This window comes from Eublepharis macularius, chromosome 1 (genome assembly GCF_028583425.1).
Source record: "Eublepharis macularius isolate TG4126 chromosome 1, MPM_Emac_v1.0, whole genome shotgun sequence".
Lineage (NCBI taxonomy): Eukaryota > Metazoa > Chordata > Lepidosauria > Squamata > Eublepharidae > Eublepharis > Eublepharis macularius.
The window spans coordinates 73,729,681-73,746,800 of record NC_072790.1 but is presented as its reverse complement, the minus strand read 5'-3'; the positions used below and the strand labels follow the sequence as shown (position 1 = coordinate 73,746,800).

The 17,120-nt window shown below is 41.4% G+C and overlaps 1 protein-coding gene across 2 annotated transcripts in view; it reads right to left on the bottom strand.

Annotated features, from left to right (window-relative positions):
• KCNQ5 (potassium voltage-gated channel subfamily Q member 5) overlaps positions 1-17,120 on the bottom strand; it is a 449,493-nt gene that overhangs the window by 60,979 nt on the left and 371,394 nt on the right. For both annotated transcript variants that reach the window (XM_054975407.1, XM_054975414.1), the window contains exons 4-6: positions 10,797-10,972; positions 10,018-10,143; positions 2,728-2,838 (exon numbers count right to left, since the gene is read on the bottom strand). In XM_054975407.1, the coding sequence (XP_054831382.1) occupies positions 2,728-2,838; positions 10,018-10,143; positions 10,797-10,972 (413 nt within the window). The remainder of the gene's footprint in view (positions 1-2,727; positions 2,839-10,017; positions 10,144-10,796; positions 10,973-17,120) is intronic.

Below are 17,120 nucleotides of genomic sequence, written 5' to 3'. Positions count from 1 at the left end.
TGTCCCATGCCAGATGGATCTCTGGCATGGGCTTTTCCCTGTAACCTGGGCTCTAGTCCCCTTGAACTATGAAATCTAAAATGGACCCTACAGAAAGGACCAGAGGTGCCTCCACATTAACTGTCCAAAGCAATGGAATGGACAGATGCCTGTGATGTATCACCACACAGTGGAACCCCAGGACTTGACAGCTAGGGAACTGCCCTGCAGGTCAGTGGGCCATGTAGATGATACCCCTCAACTGGTTTACAGCTCACACCCCACCAAAAGGCACAGTCCCTTCAGGTGTAGGCTCAAGGCACTGGAGTTTTATCCAACAGCCAGGACGCACCACTGTGATACTGCACTCCATAGCCATAGAAACTGTGCAGGTTGCCAGGCCAGCATAGTAACAAATGCCCCATAAAAGGTGGGTAGATGTAGCCTGAAAAACCAAAGAAATGTTCTGCTTGGGCACAATACGGCCATCCTGTAGAGCTAACACGACACATTTCTGCATAGACTATCAGGAAGCCAACAAGGTTGCCTGATTCAGTGCATACCTCCATGCCCCAGATGGACTTATTGATTAATCAGCTTGGCACGACCCACTACTTGTCACCCCTGAATCTCAACAAAGGGTACTGGCAGGTGTCAGTCTGCCCTGAAATTGGAAGAAGGTGACATTTGCCACTCTGAGGGGTCTGTTCCAGTTCTGGATGTTGCCATTTGGACTGCATGGAGCAGCAGCCACCTTCCAAAGGCTAGTGGACCACATCCTTATTGGCTGTTAGACATTCATGCTTGCTTATATTGACAACATAATCATTTTTAAACTGGATTAGTCATCCTACTAGGAGCACTTGGAAGCCATCTTACAGCCACTAGATGCTACTAGAGTCAAGACCAACCCTCAAAAGAACTGAATAGGTTCCTGTGAGCTCAAATACCTTGGATTCATGGTAGGAGATGGGTTATTAAACTTCTTGTCTGAGAAGGTTGCTTACTTGGAATAAGCACCACATCCCCAAACTAAGAAACATCTCTGGCAGTTCTTGGACCTTATAGGATACTACAATCACTTTATCTCCAATTATGCCACCTGTACTACACCCTGATGGATTGCCTGCAACAAGACTTACAGAATTGCCTCCAGTGCATGCCAGCTCAGCTGACTGCTTTACAGTCAGTTTCAACAACCAGCCAGTGTTGAGAAAAGCTGATTTTGCATGAATGTTCATTGTCTAAATAGACGCATTGGCAATCGGACTGCGACCTGTACTGTTCCAGGAATGGAACAAGAACATCCTATCCTGTTGTTGAGTTGTAAACAAGAGGTGGAATGATGATATTCCACTGCATAAAGGGAGGCCTATTCCATAAAGAAGGCTGTAGGAGCCCTCCAATACTACCTCACAAATAATACTTTTGTATTGATCACGCCCCCTACAATGGATGACCAGAATGAACAACCACAATTCCTGGGTGCTGCATTGGTATTTATCTTTCCTCCCTTTTAGATATATAGTCTATCACATGCCTCAGTGCACAGCATACAAATGCGAATTACAAGTCCAAGATCTTGAAAGACCTGACAGCCCAAGGTCAGCCAATGCCCAGCGTATGTGGGTATGGGGGGAGTATGTGTGTGGCTGTGTCCAGACGCTGCTCCAGCATCCTTGGACTCAGCACAGTAGCAGCTGACTGTCCCCTTAGTCATTCAACAGGGTGGTGAGGTTCTATCTCAACTTAAGGGCCCAGGCTCACCTGTCAACACAAAGCCCATGGTCACCACTGAGGCTGGACCAGCTAATCCCGACAGGAGGTTGAGTTTGCTGGGATAAGTGTGTGGTTGGTCGCTGTCCTTGGCCCAACTCCACTCTAGTGCCAATGCCGCTACCAAAGAAGGGAAGGCAGGAGGGGCTGTTGCCGCTGAGGACACAGCACATTGGGGTTCATTGTCCAAAGTGGGAGGGTGCAGAAACTCCTGCAAGAACACAGGCTGTGCCTTTCCTCCCTTGGAAATTCCCATGTAGACTCATCCTCACGTGTACAGCCAGGGTCATGGTCTGGGCCTGCACAGTTCCAGGGCAACACCCTTAAAAGGGGCTCCGTTGGCCATGGAGGAAGTGAGTGGCTAGGTGGCCTCTCAAGTCTAAGAGGCACCCACCAAGAACACAGAAGATGAAGGAACTTTGGGGGTTGGGAATCCTCTTCCCTCTTCCCAGTGACTCTGCCCACACTGAAGCTGACTCCTTTCAAAAGGGCAGGACGCTGCAAGGTGCTACCATCCAGAAGAGACACTCGGCTCTTCACTCCACCACAGTGTTAAGCTGTTTCATCAATTTTTAAAAATATTTTTTAAACTATATGAAGTTTCAGCAAGAAAGATGGACTATGAATGAAGAAAGTGAGTGAATAGTTTTTGAGTTTCCTTTAGTGATGAACTACTATTAAATAGTCCTGTATCAGAAGTTATGGCACAAATTTAAAAGTCCTTCTGCTTTTGAATGAATTGGTTATCCTAGTTATACTTTGAAATATTATATGTCTAGATAAATAACTCCAGAAATCCAGCATCCAATTTGCTAACTGTTTCTGTCTTTCAGGGCAATCCTAAGCAAAGTTACTCCAGTCTAAGGCCATTGATTTCAGTGGGCTTAGACTGAAGTAACTCTGTTTAGGATTGTACTATGTCAGATAAGTGTGTGAATTTCCTTAAATTTTAAAAATTGTAAAAATACTCACAGCAGGTAATGCAAAGAACGAAATGCCAAGCAGTGCAAACCCTGCAGAAAGCAGCCTTCCTAGCCATGTGAGGGGAGTTTTATCTCCATACCCAATTGTTGTCAATGTGATCTGAAATGAAAGCAAGTCAACATGAGGAAAAAGTAATCAGAGACAAGTAATAAACAAAAATGAAAACATCTTTCTTCTTTATGATATGGACTGGCATTAGAAGAAAACAACCTGAGCTGTAAGTTTTCACTTGGCAGGCTATGATTGGACAGTTAGAAGTATAAAATAATGACATTGCAGCACAACAGTGTGATCCTAAGCACTGATTTCAATAGGGTGTACCGCAAATTTAATTTAATTTAACTTATTAGATTTCTTGCCTGCCCTCCCTGCAAGTGGGCTCAGGGTGAGTTACAACATTATATAATGGTACAATAAATTAAAACAATGCACAATAAAAGATAAAATACTGTTTCATATTTCCAATACAAAAGTCAAAACCACAGTCTAAAATGCAGCATATGATGGTTCATCATAATATATCCTGCACATCAGTACCATGGAGGTAGGGCAGGTATGTTGTCAAAATGTAAAATAAGCAGACCAAAGACCGCAGCAGGGAGGTCAATCAGGCAGTTTGCCCACACCTCAACCACCACCGTAAGCCTGGCAGAACATTTCCATCTTACAGGCCCAGTGGAACTGTAACAAGTCCCACAGGGCCCTAGTCTCGACAGAAAGAGAGTTCCACAAAGCAAGTGTGCAGAGGACTCCAGCTTGATGACAAAGTTACATGTTATGAGGAACACATGGCCTTCCCAGTCCCCCGTTTTCCTTGTAGGCAATACAGGGCACTTGAAGGGAGAATCAGTGAGTGGGAACTTGCCTAACGCATCCCCAGCTCACTGATTCTTCCCTACAAATTCCATCTTGCTGATTTTAATTGATTTTAACAGCAACTATGCTCCAAAGCTGGAAGTAAGTTTTGAGAAAATATTTCTCTCTTTCTCTGTATGGATTTATAAAGGAGAATCAGTAAGTACAAGCAGATTATTCTTCCTTCTGTCAGCCTCTTTTCTCCCAATTGTGTGCATTATGTGCCATTAAGTCATCTCCAACCTATGGCAACCCTATGAAGGAAAGACCTCCAAAACATCCTATCATTATCAGATCCTGCAAAGTGGAGGACGTGGTTTCTTTAACTGAGTCAAGCCATCTTGTTTTAGGTCTTCCTTTTTCCCTACTGCCTTCCACTTTTCCTAGCATTATTGACTTCTCCAGTAGCATTTACCTTATTTCAACAAAAACAGAAACATTGCTGAAATATCATGTAGCACACTGATACATTAAATAACAGAATCAGATACCTTTAAAAACAACTACAGTGTAAACTCTGAAATAACAGTAAAATGTAGGTTAGAATTAATCTGGGAATTGAAAAAGTACAGGTAGAATAACCAAAAGGCATTATCATCTGCAGAAACTTGAACATGAGATAGCTGTGAAATTAAGATGACCTGGAAAGCCCTCCCTTGAGTTTTATACAACATTATAAAATGTTTATATAAGACTAGTTCATGAAGATGTCTTTTATGCACATTAACTTGAAGCAGCCTAAAAACACATAAAATGAATACATGACTTCATAAGTATAGCTTATAAATATAGCAAGACAGATTCATAAGCATACTCTGCTAGGGCGGTGTGTTTGGAGGCACATTACATTAAGCATTTGTAAAGACTATTCATTCTGGAAGAAATAAGGGTTCACACAATTATTTCATTATAAGAGATACAATGATTGTTCTTATTCTCCTCTGCTACTCAGGGTATACATTGCTTAGCCTGCATTTTGTTTTTTCTGATTAGGTTTTATTTCCTACACACAACAACGAATGTTGTTGAGATTGCAGTGTGAAACAGAGTTGATTAGCCATCACTGGCACATCAACTATCAATATATCTAATTCTCTACCAGGCCAAATTTGAGGGTACTTAAATCTGGAATCTGGAGTTGTGAGTGTGACCAGACAAAACAGATCTTTCTACAAATACACCCAAAGTTTGCAGAAAAATCTGAAATCTAAAACAAACACACACACACACACACACACACACACACACACACACTGTGGGGAGGGTTAAACCTCCCCAAACTCAAAATAATAAAAGAATTCCCCGAGGCTTAAAAAAACCAGATGCCCTCAGTGGCTATTCTAGGTAACCACAACAGTTTTGTGAGCATTCCAGACTTTGTTTTTGTCAATAAAAGTTCCTTGTCTGGGGGCAGGGCCGTTTCCAAGGCTGTTTTAGCCTTTGGCCAGTATCAGCAGCAATCACTGGGCAACTTAGAATCAGAATCACAGAATCATAGAGTTGGAAAGGGCCTTACAGACCATCTTGTCCAACCCCCTGCCCAATGCAAGAACAGCCTTGCTACCATCTGACTTGCATGACCTACCCAGGCACAGCTGCCTGCCCACTCCACAAAAGCCAGTATAGAGTAGTGCTTAGAGTTTCATACTAAGACCTTGAAAACCCATTCTGCCATGGAAACTCACTGGGTGACGTTGGGCTATACATACTTTCAATCTAATTTTCCTCACAGACAGGGGTGGGCTAGCCATTAAGAGTACCAGAATACCTCACTGTAGACCGATGTGGATAAAAAAGGCCCAATCTATATGCTTAAGGCAACCAAGGCAAGGAGGAAAGGCAACCAAGTATAGCCCAACCTCATCAGATCCCAGAAGCTAAGCAGGATCAGTACTTGGATGGGCAACCACCAAGGAAGACTCTGCAGAGGAAGACACTGGCAAACCACCTCTGCTTCTCACTTGCCTTGAAAGCCCTTTGCTGGGATTGCCATAAGTTGATTTCTACTTTATGGCACATACACACACACATGCTTAAGACAATTAAAAGATAAATGCCACATAGTTTACTTATGAAAGACTTAGTAAAGATAAAGAATATATAAATACCCTTCCACCATGAATGTATAAGACCCGGAGTAAGACTGTGAACCATGAACAGTAAGACCTGAAATTTTAAACAAAGCCTAACAAAGCCTGTTATTTTGCCAGTTTCTCAAAGTTCTTCCCTCAGTAAATCAGTATCAACCTGTTTTATCAGGAATGAAGCTGAACAATCTGGTCTTCATCCAGGTTGCTACCATTGCCAGACACTGGAAAATATGAAGATGTTTCCAAGCTCTATTTGATGAAAAGAATAGGAACTTATGAATAGAACAGAGCCAACTGTCATCTATCTTTAATGGCACTGCAGGTTCACAGTCTCTGCAGCAGGAAAACATACTATAGGACCTGTAGATCTTTCTATAATTGAGAACACTCAGAAAGAGGCATATCCCTCTCAAAGAACGATATTGGACCTATTATTTCATACACTCCAAAGGTTCTCAAGCTCCAACAAAAAACATTATGTCCTTAAAGCAATCCTAATAACATGTTCCTGGGAGTAATCTCCATTGAATAAAATGGAACTTGATTCTGAATAGACCTGTTTAGGATTGCTCTCTAAAAGAGTGTAGAGTCTCCTTGCTTCCTTTCAGCTATGTTACTTTCCAACTGCAGTTTGGTTCCTAGATAATATACAGATAATCACATCTTTACTTCCTAACAGTACTAAGGATTATTTTGCCTTGACACTATCATGTTTTGCGTGTCCAGAATAAATTCAGATTGTAAATTCATAACTGAGGGCAAAACTGACACATTGGTAGCTTTGATATAGGTGTTGTATTCCAACATGGCTGTGAATGTGAAGCAAGCTTTGTTTCTGCTTCCATAAAACATCATGGTGCATTTGTGCACCTTTCACCTTTTCTCCATCTTTGCTGTAGTCTTTTCTAAGCCTGATGTTTTGGGAAAAATCATAGCAAAGTCATGTGAACAGGAAAGTGTGTATCTTTCCCAGCCACACATGAGGCAAGGTGAGGTAGGCAGCTCATGGCTTGCCCAAGCTACACTTGAGGTGAGAGAGGTTGCACCTGGCCAGTTGAGGGGCACCTGGCCTTGGGGGGAAGAAGGGGCACACAGACTGCCTCTTCCTTTCTCCCTCCCTACATTGGGGGGGGGGCAGGCAGGCCAGGGATGGGGCCCTTTCCCAAGCTCTCAGTCTCCCCCTGCCTCTTCATTTGAAGGCCAATATAGCCCCGGAAAGGGCCTTGCCTTCTCCCCATATGGTGCTTGCCATTGCTATTTAGAGAAATTTAAGGAGATGGGAGATCTGTGATTTCCAGTGTATCATCTGGTCTGGTCCTTAGAGTGTAAGCTCCTTAGGCCAGAAAACTCTCTTTTGCATTTTACACTGACGGCAGCATATAAAAAGTAGTAATAATAAAGACATCTTTATCAGTTATTTAAAAGATCTAATTAATTCATTTTATCTAACAGAAGAACTCTTCCATCAAATATGGTGGAGTGGATGTGAGTATAGAACAGTGACAAATTCAGGGGTTTTGTTGTTGTGTGACTGAACTGAGAGTGATTTGACCACAGTCAAATCAGTAGCTGTTTAGGAGGGTGGAACAGAACATATGACCCCCAACATCTCAGAGAGGAATTGGACATATCCCCTTAGCATCTGGCGAAACTTGCACTCCCTAATTAGTACTGAAAAGTGTTAGAAGTAATTTAGAAATACTAATGGGTTGGAACTGGACAATACATGATGTCACTGATGATGTTTCAAGAAAGCAGAAACTTCTGCTTAAGATGCTACAGGAAGAATGAAATACAACACCTTGATATTACTTAATCATATTACTTAATCAGATGTCTAGTGGCTGAGTAATAAGTGCATTTCTGCATTAGCAGTATCCTGTGTGCAGACTTCATCACCCCAGTTTCATATGGGGAGGCATTTAACTGAAATTGTTCCCAAGTGAAAACTGCACAATTATCTTCTCATAAAGATGACTCTGGAGATCAATATATGTGTTACCAAATAGCATGGTTGTTGCTTTCCTGTGGTCACATCTCACGATGCTCTAATAACATTTTGAAAAAGTGAAATCATATGGGATGGCACATCATATACTGGTTTGCAGAGGTGCATTGTGAGACACAGCTATTAGAAAACAGTGACCATACCATGTGAGTAATGTCTGAATAGAGATAAACAATCTTAACATTTTTGGAAACTCTATCTATCTATCTATCTATCTATCTATCTATCTATCTATCTATCTATCTATCTATCTATCTATCTATCTATCTATCTATCTATCTATCTATCTATCTATCTATCTATCTATCTATCTATCTATCTATCTATCTATTTGATTTATATTCCACCCTCCCTGCATCAGCAGGCTCAGGGCGGATTACAATTTATACAATAATATAAAATACATGTACCTTTAAAAACCAATAAAACTCCTTAAATGTTTTTTTTAAAAAATGCACAACAAGCAATACAGCAGCAGATTTTAAAAGACATATAGCAGCAGATTTCTCAATTACTTCTTTTCGTAGAAAATAGCTCATTCTCATCTTTGTGGATGTGACGGACCGTGAGGCCCTTCCTTCATCAGCACCCCTGTCTGACTATCCGCTGGCTGGTCAGATGCCAAAGTCAGGTATTCTCAGGCCTCAGATAGGCAGGGAAGGGGCTGCACCACCTTGTTCCTTCTCCTGCTCCAGGAACAGCAGAAAACTTCAGCTATCTCTTTCTTTGCCTTTTTCCTTGGCCTTCACAGGAACATACTTTTAAGGATTCCTCCTCCCACCACCCTGCGTTTCCTCCCAATTCCCACCCAGTCTCCCTGATTAGCCTTTCTCCCAGTCTATCCAGTGGGAGGGAGGGGTGGCCTCTGCAGTTCCTTGGCCCCACCCTCTCACCCCAATCTAGGGCAGAACATTGGCTCAGTCCTCTGCCTGGTTTGTCCCTGCTGCTGCTGAAGCTGCCTCAGGGGCTCCCCCGGCTATCTGGAGTCTGTGCCTGCCCTGCCCTGGTTTCCAAAGCGTACCAGTGAGCCTGTCTGAGGTTGGGCTGCCTGTGCCACTGCAAGAGGCAGAGAAGTCAGCTGCAGGGTTGGGAATGGGTGTTAGCTTCTGCTGCTCCACCATGAAGGTGGTCTGGGCCTTTGTGGAGGTGCCTGCAGCTGCAAGGCCAACAGAGGGGCTGGTGCAGGGTTTGGGGAAGATGCCTGTTGCTGCAGTGCTGGTGGAGTTGGTGGAAAAAAGGATGGTGTTGCTGGACACTGACTTTGGGTAGTATGACAATGCATATATGGGGGCAGCTATGGCAAAAATAGAAAGTAAATCAAAATAGTGTACATATGCAGGCAGAATAACTCTGAAAAACTTTAAACGTAACTTTTTCACTATTAGTAATGGTTACATATGTGAACAGGACTGAAAGTGGTGTAGCTAAATAAAATACTGTCAATGGGCTACTTGTTCCCTAGATATATTATTTAATGAAGCAATATATTACAAATAGTGTATTACAATTAAATCTTAATTAAACAGACAATAAAAATTAATAAAATTTAATAAGTGAAATTAGTATAATTATTATAGTGTGGCTGATATTTTATTTTATTACAATATGACTGATTTACAGTGAAATCCTAAACAAAGTTACTCCAGTCCAAGCCCATTGCAATCAATGGGCTTAGACTGGAGTAACTCTGCTTAGGATTGCATTGTTAGTGATCTAATTCTTAATGAAATCATAAAAAACAGAAATCTCTGGTAACCAAGTACTATTCTATCATGCAGAAGTACCACATTTGAAGTATCGCAACCCTAACATTTGATTCACTTGCTACTATATGACTTGCGAACTGATCTTATGGCTGTTTCTATTGCCACTTAATATGCAGTCAACGCAGGTCACAATCACAATCAAAGCACTGTCAGCATATCCCACTACTTGGGATGTTGTACAAATACTATGCATTTAACTTGCAAGTCATGTCAGGTAATAGTTTGGCCGATGACACTATGCGGGTTAAAGCCACCACTGCCATGAGCTACAGAGCTATAGAGTGACACGAAAGTATACATCAGAGAGAGTATGAAGGGTATACCTTGGTGCATATATATAAATTTATACAGCTGCCTTAAGATAAACAAGAGCAGTTTCAACAATGACTGAAAGATGAACATGTATATATATTATGTACTCATAATATTATAAAATAATGTAGTCTAAATTATGATGCTTGCTTTTTGTACAGAAATAAACTAGTACCATTAAATATCTAAGTCTAGGAGGTTAGTCACCGATATGATATCAAGATGAAATAGCACATGGTGTACTTACTGTGCCCCACCACAGAGCATCTGCATATGTAGAAAACTGATTATTTGCATCTTTTTCCACCAGATAGACTAGGAAAGATGAAAAAATGAGTACTAAAAATCCTATGTACCAGGCTGTGATTAATTCCTATAGGATAAAAATAAGAATTAAAAAATCAGTATGGCTGCTTAGCTGTAGCTCATTACATTTACTGGAATATTTACACAATATACTGTACATTGCATCTTATCAGTTAAAATATGAAAATCAACTCGGGTGTACACCCTCATTAAATATTAAGCCCTCATCCAAGTTCTACTTTATGCATGCCAAACAGCTTGGATGTACCAGTGAGATGTATAATTTTTAAATGTGAACAGTAAACAAGCCCCAATAATGTAACTGAAACATTTTTTAAAACTCTTTTTGGCTTCCAAAAAGACTTGCCTTTCAGCATGAGAACCCATGGGCTGCTATTCAAAAACACAAGTCTAACCCTCCCTGGAGAATATATAAGTAGTTGCATAGTTCTTTCCCCCCTGACCTGGATAGCCCAGGCTAGCCTGATCTTGTTGGATCTCAAAAGCTAAATAAGGTTGGCCTTTACTAACTGGATGGAAGACCACCACGGAAGGCCAGAGTCTATGCAGAGGCAGCTAATGACAAACTACCTCTATTAATATACTGCACAATTTTAAAAAGTGTAGGATATTTCATCTCTTCACTGGAATCTTTTTTTTTTAGCATGAATCATGTATAGGATATTCAGAAAAATGAACAACATAGGGATGGGTACCTACTTTGCTATGTGCATAAACCACTGAACCTAACAACTTCCAAGTTCCTCCTCTTCGGTCCATGCGCACCATACGAAGGATCTGTAGGAAACGGAGACTTCTCAGTGCTGATGTTGCAAAAATGTTACCCTGAGTTTTTGCAGAAACAACTGCTATTGAAGCGATGAGAACAATGATGTCTGAAAGAAATATATTACAAAATATATTAATAAACTGATCAGTAATATACTGGGTGATGATTAGTGCATAAAGAATGTGTGCGTGTTTTTGTTACCTTATACCTTATAGTTTTATTATACCTGCAAAGTCAGGACTAAAACCCTGAAAACACACAAATCAACGTTTCTATGGAAAATATGGCTAGCACTGGAGAAAGCAGGTCACTTTCTAAGGGCTCTTGAAAGTTTTGTAAATTACTTATAACGGGGCTCTGGAATTAACATTTATAGAAACGTGCTTAAAACCTGTTTTTTACAGTTGTTTTTTTAAAATAAAGACCCTGGAGAAACAAGAAGGAATTAAGTTAGTGCTATGATGAGTAAGGCATTTAACTATCCTGTATGGATAAAGCTTTCAAGAGCAATGGGGTATTAAGAATCTGAACAGCACAGCAAATGGAATTTATAATATTCTAACACATTAGGAAAAAAATCAATTAATCAATGCTAAGCTCTGTCAAAACATTTGTCCTTTCACCCAATATTTATAGCTATTTGCAAGCAAAAGGACCTTTACCAAGTACAGTTTTGGGCAGCTTACATGAATTTCAAGACTTGTGCAATATGGCACTCATCTGATTTGTGTATTCCAGCTTCCTGAGACCAAGCTGGAAACAACTGCTTAAACCCAAAATGACCCAGGCTTCTGTCATATAGAGTCTTGAGAAGATTAAGTGCAGAGCTATGTTTTGAGGGATTTAAAAAAAAATAACAACCATATATGTAGCTCATGTAGTACACGCAGGGGTCATTTTGTAGAAAAAGAGCTGGAGGAACTCATTAACATAACTCATTAGCATATGCCACACCCCTTGCCATCACCGGAAGTGTGTCATTGGTATAACTGATTTGCATATGCCACACCCCCTGACATCACCTATTCTGGCTGTTTTGGACCCAATCCTGGCCATTCAGGGCCGAAATTGGGCCCAAAATGGTCAGGATTGGGCCACTGATGAGAGGGAGAGTGATCCACCACCCGTCAGAGGCCCGATCTGGGCCGTTTCAGCCCCAATCCAGGCCGAAACAGGCCCAAAATGGCCAAGAGTCAGGTGGGCAGGGCCACCCAACATGTGACCTCTTTGGGGAACTGCGGAACTGCGTTCCTGTGCGTTCCCCCTCAAAATGAGCCCTGAGTACGCAGTATAGGAAATGACTGTTTTAAATTAAAATTATAAGCTCCAGAATGATAGCTAATTAAATAGGGTAGTCTTATTGTTCACTTTTACTCACCTTTTTGAACAAATGCAGGATTTTAAAATGCATATTATCCACAGCAAATTGTATTCACCTGCTTTGGCTTCTATTTTTTACCAAAAAACATGCAACAATTAAGTATGGGATCAATATGAATTGAGATATATGTAAGACTTCAAATAGTACTGACATGCTTCCTTTTCAGGTTCAAAGAAGAGTTCAAATATGCAGTTCCCACCAGGCAGTTTGTAGCAGTGTGGTCCAGGAAAGGGCTGTATACATTGCTATGTCTTCATGTATAAACCAGTCCTCACTTATTAGAAGATAAGCAATTATGCTTCCTTTAAATCCCTTTATGGGGGAATTAGTTACATTAATTTCAACTGGCCAATAAAATCATATCCTCATTGGGAACAACCCATGGTCACAATGTGGCATGCAAACATTCAAGTTAACAGCATTTTCTTTTCAGGACAGATGTACTGCATCATGAATAGTAGAAGGTTAGTTTTATACTTTTATTTTATGGCCTTCTCCAGGGAATCCCATACTTTTTGAAATAGCCTGCTAGAGCAGGTGCATAGGGTGCCTTCATTGGCAAGATTCAGAAACCTTTGTAAAGTCATCATGTTCATGTTCTAGAAAGCAGGGGGGGAGGGGACTTCAACTTGATTTTTTAAGCTTACATTATGATACTAGAACTTTCCCACTGGGATTTATAGGCTGATTTATGAGGTTCAACTATCTGATAATTTGGGAGGCTGCTTTTGTATTGTTCTGGACAGTATTTTTTTGCAGCTGTTAATTGATTGTAGTATGATGTTTTTAATGAAATACTGTAGTTTTATTACTTTTTATTAGATAATACATGCTTTTGAATAAGAGCGGTGGATTTAAAAAAATTAATATATGCATTTTAATCAACCTCCTTAAGCAGTTATTTGCTCCACAGAAAATATGCAGATTTTAGTACCATGCATGCATTTTACTCTCATAGAAAAAATAGCTGCTTGGAGGAGGAACCAGTTAGATCAAAAGGGATTTTAATAATACAAATATCAGTTAAAGATTAAATCCCTAAATTAACAACAGACAAAAAAAAATGATAAAAAAGCAACAGATAAAAATAGGAAATCATAATCTAACATCATGGCTATAAAACTCAAGGGAGAATCTTATTTAGACACAATCATGTACAACATAAAAATTGAAGGGCTAATGGAACAGAAATGTTTTTACCTGGTACCTTAAATACAACAACAGATACACCAGAGATGAGCAGTTTCACAAACAAAATGCTTTCATAGGAAAAAATTGGGCCTTTATAATTGATCATCCACCTCACTTTGGCAAAAAATGACACAATTAACTATTAATCTAACTGGTTTGATTATTTGTCACTCCATTCTCAATTTTGTTTCAAGATGCAAGACAACTTTGTATTTTTAAGATATAAGAAACAGATTTGCAGGGAGTGGAACACATGCTAGGAAACAGTAACTCACAGGTAAGCACAGAAACAAAAATCTCAGGTCATATAACTCATGGATTCCGATATCTCTACACTAATGTGCAGAGTATGGGAAACAAGCAGGAGGAACTTGAAGTCCTAATGCAGAAAGGGGACTATGACGTAATAGGTATTACTGAACTTTGGTGGAATGACATTCACAATTGGAATACTAGGGCCGTCGTCACACGGCCATAAATTTTGCACCGAACTAGCAACATCTCCCGCCGAATGCCCACCTTATTCCATTCCAGTTGCGAGATTGTCATTCTCCTTCCCAAATGGGTCACTATTCATTTTCTCGATATCATCCGCTTCCATGTGAATGCCCAGGATTGTCTCTGAATGCTTCGCAACGCCAAAGCGCTCGCTTCCCCGCTCATCCTTCCTACGTTTTCAATTGATTTTCCTGCCCCTCACTCCCAGAAGCCCTTTCACGATTGGCAATTGTGCACCTAATTAATTTTTTTTAAAAAAAATAAGCCTTATTGCGCTACTGCGATCTTCTGTAATGCTAGAATAAATGCCCGAAGGCACTTTTCCCATCCTAATTCAAAATACAAAGTAAACGTATATTCTCCTTTTGTATGAAATAGATGTGTAGAGTTCAACTTGTGGTTCCTTACAGAGAGGCAGGGAGGGAAGTGCAGGCGTGGGGCGCTTTTCCTCCTGCTCCCCAGGCGCATCGCTGCATTTCCCTTTCCCAGCTTGCATGGCTGGAGCTACATAGCTCACTCGCATGGAGCGTCGCCGCACCCCCCCCTCACCCAGCCCCCACAGAGCAACGCCGGGCTCTGCAGCTCTGGGCCGTGTGGCTTCGGGTGGGGGCCAGGTGAGCAAGGGGGGAAGATGCAGCAATGTTCTGGGTGCCTTTCCTCCTGCTCTCCTGGAGAAGCCTGGCGTCGCTCTGCGGTGGCCAGGCCAGGTGAGGGGGGGAAGATGAAACAATACTCCATGTGAGCGGGCTATGTAGCTCTGGGCCGCACGAGGGGGGATTTCCCCCCCATGTCCGGTGGCCAGGCCAGGTGAGGGGGGGAAGATGAAACAATACTCCATGTGAGCGGGCTATGTAGCTCCGGGCCGCACGAGTGGGGGAAGGGGAAAACTCGGATGCCTATCACGCTCAAGTTTGGGGTTGGACTAGCACTATGTTGATATTGCAAAATTGCGACTTAGTGAAAATATACGGAAACTTAAAAGGGGGGGATTTCCCCCCCATGTCTGGAGACACTTCGAATTGACGTCAGAGAGCGCTTCTGCCTGAACAACTGGAAAAGCAAGCATACATGATGTGATGGGTGAATCTGTTCTGATGCCGATAGCAACGAAGACGCTATTTGGTGCAAAACTGATGGAATAAATGGCCATGTGACGACGGCCTGAGATTGAGAGATACAACTTATTCAAAAGGAATAGACACATAAGAAAGGAGGGGAGGAGTAGCATTATATGTAAAGGAGGTATATACTTGTGAGGGAATACACATATCTGAGCATGGAATTTCAGTTGAGAGTCTCTGGGTAAAAATAAAAGGAATAAGAAATAATAGTGATACTATGGTGGGGGTCTGCTATAGACCACCAAACCAGGCAGAGGACTTGGATGAAATTTTTTTAGAACTAATTACACAGTTTACAAAGAGATGGGACACAGTAGCCATGGGAGATTTAAATTACCTGGATATCTGTTGGAAGTCTAACTCTGTTAAAAATGAAAGGTCAAATAAGTTCCTGACGTCTTGCTGACAACTTCATTTTCCAGAAAGTGGAGAGGGAAACAAGGTGTTCTGCTATCTTGGACCTGATTTTCACCAACAGGGAAGAACTGGTTGATGAGGAGAAATTAGTGGGCACCCTGGGTAGCAGTGACCATATAATTTTGGAATTTACAGTCTTGGGTAAGGGAAAACCTGCACTTAGCCCAATATATAACTGAGTATTGATTAACTGGGCGGTACATGCTCCGGAAGTGTAGCAAATGAGAAATTGACGGAGATAACGGGTAGGACATACAGTCCGTGATTGTGCGTATGAAAATGATAATGTAAATACAACTGTTTGTATGAAATTATAATTGTAAACATATGTTATTCATAAACATATATGTTATTCATATGTTATTCATATTCAGAGCTCTACTCTGCTCTGGTTAGACCTCACCTAGAGTATTGCATTCAGTTTGGGGCACCACAATTTCAGAGGGATACAGACAAGCTGGAACATGCCCAGAGGAGGGCAACGAACATGGTGAGACATCTGGAAACCAAGTCCTATGAGGAAAGGTTGAAGAAGCTCGGCATGTTTAGCCTGGAGAGGAGATGACTAAGGGGCAAGCTACAAGTGACGATTGACACTTGTCTGGCAAGTGAACAGACTCACGTTTATTGATCAAGTGGAGCGCAAGTGAATGGCAAGTGAACAGGGAGGAATACATGTGAGTCTGTTCACTTGCTAGGCAAGTGTCATTCGTCACTTGTAGCTTGGCTCTGAGAGATGATATAATAACCATCTTCAAGTAATTAAAAGGCTGTCATATAGAGGACGGCACAGAGTTGCTTTCTGTTACCCCAGAAGGTCGGACCAGAACCAGTGGGTTGAAATTAAATCTGAAGAGTTTTTGGCTAAACATTAAGAATAAATTCCTGACAGAGTGGTCCCTCAGTGGATTTGGCTTCCTCAGGAGGTGGTGGGCTCTCCTTCTTTAGAGGTTTCTAAGCAGAGGCTAGATGGGGTCAGGTAGCAATTTTCCCCAAGCCAGTTTGGCTAGGGATCCTGACAGTGTTTTGCCATCTTCTGGGCATGGAGCAGGGGTCACTGGGGGTGTTCGGAATTTGTGAATTTCCCGCATTGTGAAGGGGGTTGGACTAGATGACCCTAGAGGTCCCTTGAACCCTACGATTCTATGAAACTGAAATGGGTTAGATGTCACCATAATCCTCAGGATTAACAGGATGAGGTATACAAATTGATTTGCACAACTGCTGTGCAGTAGGATGGTAGCATTCTTAGGTAGAAAGAATTCAGAAAAAATTGGTGTTATTTCAGAGTTACCTGCTCAGTGGGAATTTGTAGAATACATCCCTTAATCACTTACTGCACCTATTTACTCTAAATATGAAGAAGGGACCAATTTTGTTATGCTAGTTTTCCAAAGACGTGCCGGCTCCCAATCCCCCACCAGGAAAGTCCAGGAACCTGGGCATCTCATGTCAAGGGACTCCAGGTCCCTGGCAACCCTATTGGTGACCAAGACCAACTTTTCTCTACTAGTCATTTTGGATCATCCCAAAATATATGCCAAGATGTAAAAAGGACTAATGGCTAACTTACTTCAAGCCACTGTTGAGGGGGGGATACAAATTATTAGCACAATTTTAATTTTTTTTAACTGAATATACCTATC